At 38.1% G+C, this 8,324-nt stretch overlaps 1 protein-coding gene across 2 annotated transcripts in view; it reads right to left on the bottom strand.

Annotated features, from left to right (window-relative positions):
* Nucleotides 1–2,510: 2,510 nt before the first annotated feature.
* RASA2 (RAS p21 protein activator 2) overlaps nucleotides 2,511–8,324 on the bottom strand; it is a 124,633-nt gene continuing 118,819 nt past the window's right edge. For both annotated transcript variants that reach the window (XM_001112747.5, XM_015131999.3), the window contains exons 23-24: nucleotides 7,896–8,085; nucleotides 2,511–5,568 (exon numbers count right to left, since the gene is read on the bottom strand). In XM_001112747.5, the coding sequence (XP_001112747.2) occupies nucleotides 5,538–5,568; nucleotides 7,896–8,085 (221 nt within the window). In that variant the 3' untranslated portion in view covers nucleotides 2,511–5,537. The remainder of the gene's footprint in view (nucleotides 5,569–7,895; nucleotides 8,086–8,324) is intronic.

Genomic DNA, 8,324 nt, shown 5'->3' with positions numbered 1-8,324 from the left:
ATTATAAAAATAGGTGATATTTTGCATTTCCAAACGTAAAATAATATTGACAGTGTCTTTTTTGTTTTGTTTTGTTTTTTTGTTTTTTGAGACGGAGTCTCGCTCTGTCGCCCAGGCTAGAGTGCAGTGGCGCGATCTCGGCTCACTGCAAGCTCCGCCTCCCGGGTTTACGCTATTCTCCTGCCTCAGCCTCCTGAGTAGCTGGGACTACAGGCGCCCGCCACCACGCCCGGCTAATTTTTTGTATTTTTAGTAGAGACGGGGTTTCACCGCGGTCTCAATCTCCTGACCTTGTGATCCGCCCGCCTCGGCCTCCCAAAGTGCTGGGATTACAGGCGTGAGCCACCGCGCCCGGCCGACAGTGTCTTTCAAACTACATTCTGGCTGGGCATGGTGGCTCACACCTATAATCCCAGCACTTTGGGAGGCTGAAGCGGGCGGATCACCCGGGGTCAGGAGTTTCAGACGAGCTGACCAACATGGTGAAACCCCGTCTCTACTAAAAATACAAAAATTAGCCAGGCGTGGTGGTGGGCACCTGTAATCTCAGCTACTCAGAAGGCTGAGGCAGGAGAATTGCTTGAATCCGGGAGGTGGAGGTTGCAGTGAGCCGAGATCGCCACTACTGCACTCCAGCCTGGGCAACAGAGTGAGACTCCACCTCAAAAAACAGAAACAAACAAAAACTACATTCTGATGCAGATTCTGAGGTGTCTCTCTAGGGATCATTTACCTCATTGTGCATTGGGAACCATTAAAATAAAGGTTGCTCCTCTAACTCTGCAGGCAGTGTGGTCTTCTTGGCTCTGGATGGAGTTGAGAAAAATGTTAAGTTTGGAAAACAATCTTATCTGCTCTAGACAACAGAATTCTTTCTTGATGTGTAAAATTTATGTATCTAAGACTGAACTCCATCTCAAAAAGCAAATCAATAAAAAGCACAAAGGCTTTGCCTAATAGTACGAAACAAAAAGGGTTTGAAATATAAGGCAGAAAAGTGATAAAATCTTAATAGTACATTAATTAAACAAGTCACACCTCTGCTGTCAATATAAAAAATAGACATAAGCTCAAAATATGATGGCAAATGGCATCCCCGAACTTTGAAGTCAAATGGCAAAATGGTAAGCCAAAGAAGGACCTTTTGGCCACAAAAGAGCAAACCTCAGGTGAAGATATGTATGAAGAATTAAGACCAAAGATCTCTGAATATGGTCGGTACCCAAGACAGGTTATTCTCTGAAACGTTTCTAGAGGAGTTCAGTACTTGCCAGTAGAGTAGAAAAATGTATACCAGGAGTGCCAAAGTATGTCTTGTTTCTTATTCTTGTGTAATAAAGGGACACTGTTTGGCCCTGGGTGTCTCTCATTTTGGAATCAAACAATTTGAAATAGGAGTATGGCCTCTCCCTTAAATGCCTAGTTTACTTCTAATCTGATGCTTTTCACAAGTTCTATTCTATACATGCGCTAGTATGAGAGGAATTCTAATGTTTTGATAAATATAGAGATTCAGAACCCTATCCTTTCCACTTTGTTAACCTTAAATTCCTCTGGAGCCCAGGGGCTTTGTTTTACAGAAGGGTTTTTAGGGATGCTATCATAAAAGGGTTCAGGCACAAACCAGGGAGGGCACAAGTTACACCCACTGACCTGGTCTCTGGTGCTGTCACTTTATATTCTCCAGGTATCTTACTAACATGGCACAACACAGGCAAATTCTAACATCCTGAAGGATGATGCACTGAAGGTCAAGCTATGGGGTAGGTTAATCTGCAGGGGTCAGTGCACGGCCTGAGTAACCAGAGGCTCTGAAATAATTCTTCTTTCCACTCTTCTTTAAAAAGTCAAATATAGTCTGGAAAACTCAGCTTTAAACTGTATCTAGACACAAGTGAATTATATTCCTCCATGACAGATGTACATGGCTCTAGGGAATGACAGGAGCCTGCAAGGTGTTTTGAAGACCATGGGTCCTCAAAACAAGTCTGTTGAATGAATGAACAAATAAGAACACAGCCCATTAGAGGCCAGGCACGGTGGCTCATGCCTGTAATCCCAGCACTTTGGGAGGCTGAAGTGGGCAGATCACAAGGTCAAGAGAGAGAGAGACCATCCTGATCAATATGGTGAAATCCCATCTCTTCTAAAAATACAAAAATTAGCTGGGCATGGTGGTGCATGCCTGAAGTCCCAGCTATTCGGGAGGCTGAGGCAGGAGAATCACTTGAACCCCAGGAGGCAGAGGTCACAGTGAGCCAAGATCGCACCACTGCACTCCAGCCTGGGGACAGAGCGAGACTTCGTCTCAAAAAAAAAAAAAAAAAAAAAAAGAACCCACCCATCAAAAATCAGCCTAGTTAAGTTTAAGAAAACTGAACACTTTTCAGATTGCATTGTTCTTACTGGAGACTTCTCACTTCCACAGTTCCCTTACTAATAGGAAAGGTATAATAATTTTAAACGAGAAATTACTAAATCAGTAAGAAAATACAGTCTCACAAAGAACAGACAGGCTTCTTGTAATTTATTTGAGTTATTTCCAAGCGACAGTTACAAAAGTTAATTTTTATAATACTCTTGATAAGAAAATAAAATTTAAATAAAAATACATTCTCAACAATACAACATGGTTAAACAAATTCACTACATTAAGTTTTGATAACTTACATTTTCAAACTGGGTACTGTAAAAACCAATATTTACTAGCAACATATTAATTTCCAAATTAATAAAAATGGAAGCAGATAATATCAACCAAGATTGGTAATTTAACTCTAGAATGAGTCTTGTATTTTTCCCATACTGTAAAAACACCTAAAACACTATGCAGAATTCTGTCTTTACAGGATGTACCGTTAGAGCAAATTAAAGGTGCTTTCACTTAATAAAAAGATCTGTTTTTCAAAACCTGGCATAAATGAAATCAGGCTTCAGAAACAGAAACAAAAGCCATATCATTCGTCACCTTCTTTTAATTAAAAAAAGCCTAGTTTTGACACTTACCCATTACCCGTGATATTAAAAACAAGTTTCTTTGGCAAATAAAATAGTTCAATTTGATAAATTATATTCCTGGGAGTAAAAATCTTTGCTATTGCCCATCATCTTATTAAATGAATATTAAAAAACAAAGCTAAACAAAAACAAAACAACAAAACAAGCACAGATCACACCACAATTTCAACTGATGGAAATGGCTAAACTAAGAACCAGAACCGGCATCTACGGCAAGTTTCCCCATATCATCTTTTCTTTCCTTCCTGGAGTTTTTAGGTTTTTGGATGAAGTGAGCTGCCTTGTATGTTTTCAAATGTGGAAAAGGTAGAGAAAGAGTATTAGGTAGTAAAAATTAAAAAATTTGTAAGTAATGGCAGAGGAATGAGGGCCCTGGAAGCAAATTCCTTGGTTATCTTAGGGTCCTACTTACATGGTCTCTTATTTCAAAAGACTTTCAAAGAAAAATAATTTAATTTCACATTACTTCTTTTTAGGCTGTGCCAAGTTGGTTAATTTCAGTCAAACTGGCTGTTTAAAAGTGTCATGTGAAGAAAAGAACTAGATGGCTGAACTCTCCTCCTTTCAAATCCAGAGTTATGCATGCACACAGCCTTGGTCCCTGTGATCATGCCATGATCTTTAAAAACAATCACAATTGGGGATTTGATATTAGAAATGTTAGATGAATATTTCTTTTGCCTTAAAAAAATAGCAGAGGACTAAAAAGCCACTAAAGAATAATGACTGGTACCTGGCAATGTTTACATGTTCTTCGCAGGTAGACATTTCAGAGACTCATAAAAAGAATTTTAATCTAAATGCAAGTTGAGAATGAGAAATTTATTAAATGGCTAAATTCTTTCAAATGTATAAATCAGTGTAGTTTATGGAATCTACAAGCTTATAAAATTTAAGGACTTTTTCAAACTTGTCTTTAAAATGAGCCAGGAGTAATAATCTACCATAATGCAGACTTAAATGTAACTCATTGATTTTTACAAGTCATTTAGAGAAATACATTGCTCAGTTATATTCTTTTATGGAACAACTTTGATGGTATGCCAGTAGTCTTTAAAAATAATTACCTAGTAACAATATAATTTAAAAACAATTACCCACCAATAACAAAATTGGCAAAGTATATCTTGAAATATAGCTTATGCTCAGGGAAACAAAAAAAGTACTACTAGCAGACTTACATTAATAAGTCACAGTTTTGAACAGAAACATGTAAATACTCCAAGGTTCAAAGTACCACATTTAGAAAATGTTTTGAATTAAAAAAGACAAAATAAAAGTACCATGGTTTTTAATACTGATGAAGCAAAGTGTATCCCTCAAATTCAAGGTGGCAACTTGCTTCGACTGCTTATTTACAGTTAGGGTTTTTAGGACAAAAGTAAATTTCTAGGGTAAAAAAAGTCTTCAAAGAGTTGCTTGCCCAAATTCCATTTGGCTAGCAGGCAATAAGGAAACAGTAATGAAATATAAACATTTTCAGGAAAGCATTATTTTTAGACTTAAACACTGATCATTCAACTGATCATAAAGATTAGATACCATGAAGTATCTAAAGTATAATCTGGAGCAGTCCAGATTATTAAAGTGCGCCGAGTGACCGTTCTCGAGTAAGAGCAGAACCAAACACTATGAGGAGGGCATCCTTATGGTGGCCCTTATTATAACATGAAACAGCAGGTGAAGTCAAGTGACTTTCCTACCACCTTCATTCCCTGTTTACTTTCTTTTTCAGAAGAGATGTCCTTAGAAGTCATGTTAAACTTTCAAATCAAGAAAATGAGTACCTGGTGTTTAAAACAATGAAAACAATTTCAGAGGTCTCATTATTTCTTTTGCCATCACTGATTCCAAATGTAAACAAGATGCACACAATAGCACGTATTCCCTGATTCCTCCTGTCTTGAGTTTTGTTTACATCTTTAGGCAAAAGGATCTAGCAACTTTCAAGGATGCTCTGGCAGTTTTCTAAAATTTCTATCACTGTCTTGAATGGAACCTGTAATGACTGATGGACCAAAGGAAAATCATTTCTTATTTTTTTTTCTTTTTTAAAGCGGGAGGGTCTACATGAACTAAATGAAAAGCTCCGAACTGTCATGAATTGGAATTTTCTAGTAAAACACAATGTTGGCAGTACAGAGCAGGCACTAATGGTAGTCAAAACAAGTCCACAGAACAGAGTGTTATAAGAAGAGATGGTTTCTCGCTACGGAGGAGTTCTCCCTTTGTTACAAAGCTTTTCTAGGAAGATTCTTTCGATTAAAAAGAAGTTGCAGAAATATAGATTTGGTCACACAGGTATGAAGGGAATCCTGGGCTTTAAATTCTCTAGTAATACATCAATACCAGGATTCCCAAACAATTAATTTCAATTATTAAATATTAAATACAATGTGGAGGCAGATGACATTGAAGCGAATGTTCATTCTTAAATACTATGAACAAAATATATGATGAATTGAAAAGCTCCAAGAAAAATAATATTTTCCAGTTCTTCTGAACCAATCTGTTAAACTCTAAGATGCTTTCCCAACAATTGGATTTTCCCTAGAAAAGAAAAAAAGTCATTTTTCAAAATTTAAGAAATATAAAAATTTAAAGGGTGACAAATATATAATCCATTAAGTATTTAGAATTTTCCCTGGATAATCTCTCATGCCAAATCTTGTTTCATTAATTCAACGAGTACTTACTGACCACCCATTAAATCTTAGACCCTAGTGTAGAACTTAAAGTAGTAAACAAAACAGACCAAGAAAAACCTTGCCATCATGGAACTTACACTCTGGTATAGGGTAAATAAAAATTATTAATAAGATATTTAGTACAGTAGGGCATGATATTTTTTAATAGAGAAAAATAAAACTGGGAAGTGGTATGGTGTGTATGGGTATGAGAAATTTAAGAAAGAATGTCTGGGATCTCATATGGAAACTTCCCAGGGCTCCAAGGAAACTGGATTACTGCTGTTGGAAGAGAACCAATTACATTAGTACAGAAAAGACAGGATTAGGATGCTTATAATAACCTAACTGAGGCAGCTATCTAGGAAGAATATAAATATTTATACCTGTCAAATTGATTTTTATTGTACATCAATAAAAAATATAATTATTAATACACATACTTTTCAAAGAACATTTAAAGTGGTGGGGCCAGGATTCAGAGCCCTAGTCAGCTGTGTGACCTTGGGCAAGGCGTTTAGCTTCCCCAAGCCTCCATTTCACTAGCTGTAAAATGAGGATAAAACCAAGTTGAGCTGATTTGAGGATCAATGAGTGTTCACTGTGGCAAACACTGTTACTTGGCGGCCCAAGAACCATCCCCTCCCTAGCCACTTCTTTGTAAACAGACCCCGATTCTGCTCTAACATTGGGCAGCCATGTGTTTCAGGGAAGGCCGGGGGTAACTCTAGAGAAGGTTCCTTTCTCCTAGTAAGGAGAAAACAGCCTTTTCTGCCTCTGGATGCTATAATATAAAAATGTGGGGCTCTGAATTATTGCAGCTCATGAGAGAATAAGCCTGAGGAATCACCTTGTTGAGGTTGGCTGAGTGGCAGGTGTTCCTTGATGACAGTGCTGAGCTGCTGAATTACCAACTGTAGAAGTTAACTACTTAATTTGCAAGAGTAAATAGTTTAATTGTTTAAGCCACCTCAATTGGGACTTCATAACTTGCTTCTAAAAGCAATCTAAGCTGTAAAGTACTAAGCACAATGCCCCTTCCAATAAATGCGAGTTGTTGCTGTTGTTACCCATCGTAGTATCCATCTACATCTGAAGTGGTCCAAAAAATCAACTATAAAGTACTTGTAGCACTTTTACAGCTTATTTTTTTTGGGGGGTGAGTTTTGTGAATTCTTATTACGTACTGTAGAAGGAGGATCAGTAAAAACAAAAACAAAACAAAGACCTACTAAGTATTCAAGAAATGAATTACAATTGAACATAACATTAAACCTGGTGACAGGCTGGTAGTGTTGGCTCATGTCTGTAACCCCAGCACTTTGAGAGGCCAAGGCAGGAGGATCACTGGAGGTCAGAAAGTCAAAACCAGCCTGGGCAACATAGCAAGACCCTGTCTCCACAAAAAATAAAACAAATAGCTGGGCACGGCGGTGCACACTTGTAGTCCTCGCTACTCAAGATGCTGAGATGGATCGCTTGAACTTAGGAGCTGGAGGTTACAGTGAGTTATGATCATACTACTGCACTCCAGCCTGTGTGACAGGGCAAGAACCTGTCTCTACAAAAACTAAATATATATAAATATATATTTTTTATATAAATACAAATAATATATAAATATATACATATGTAATTTCATATACACTTATATATGAAATTTAAAAGTGGATAAAGTATAGCACCAACACAGTGAAATGACGGCTAAACTGAACAACACAAAGAGCACTTTTTTTTTTTTTTGAGACGGAGTCTCGCTCTGTCGCCCAGGCTGGAGTGCAGTGGCACGATCTCGGCTCACTGCAAGCTCCGCCTCCCGGGTTTACGCTATTCTCCTGCCTCAGCCTCCCGAGTAGCTGGGACTACAGGCGCCCGCCACCTTGCCTGGCTAGTTTTTTTGTATTTTTTAGTAGAGACGGGGTTTCACCCTGTTAGCCAGGATGGTCTCGATCTCCTGACCTCGTGATCCGCCCGTCTCAGCCTCCCAAAGTGCTGGGATTACAGGCTTGAGCCACCGCGCCCGGCCACAAAGAGCACTTTGAGTTTGAGTGGCCAGGGAAACTTACACCAGAGAATGGTCCTCAGCCAGGTCTTGAGAGATGTGGGTGAGCAGGAGGTGTGAGGGTGGGGCAGGAGAGGCAATCTCAAACTGTTTAAAAATATGTTTATGATAGCTTAAAAATCACTCACTTGCTCCCATATTTTGCACTACTGGATCTTTTCTTCCTATATTTTTCATGAGGTTCATCCAGCTTCTCAATTATGCTTTTTATTTGCTGAATTGTCTTAAAGGTTGTTACAGAATCCTCGATTACAAAGTTAGAATAATCATCAGGCTCTTTCTGTGGTCCTTGATAGACTGCAATAGTTCCACAAGCCTCTAAAAGGAACAGGAAAACAAATCTCTGATCAGACAAGTAAATTCTATAAATGCAATGTGTAGTTCAAATAAGAATTTTTCAAATGTCTTATGCTGAGGGGATTTCCCCTGGCAAAGCCAAGATAACTAAAATATATACATTTTATTTATTAGGATCATCACATTCATGCAAAAACAGAATTTTACTTCATGAATGTCAATGAAAAATGCCCCCTGTGGGTTTGTCAACTTTCATATAA

Source organism: Macaca mulatta, chromosome 2 (genome assembly GCF_049350105.2).
Source record: "Macaca mulatta isolate MMU2019108-1 chromosome 2, T2T-MMU8v2.0, whole genome shotgun sequence".
In the NCBI taxonomy this organism is placed as follows: Eukaryota; Metazoa; Chordata; class Mammalia; order Primates; family Cercopithecidae; genus Macaca; species Macaca mulatta.
The sequence above is the reverse complement of the archived record's forward strand: the minus strand, read 5'-3'. Positions and strand labels throughout refer to the sequence as shown.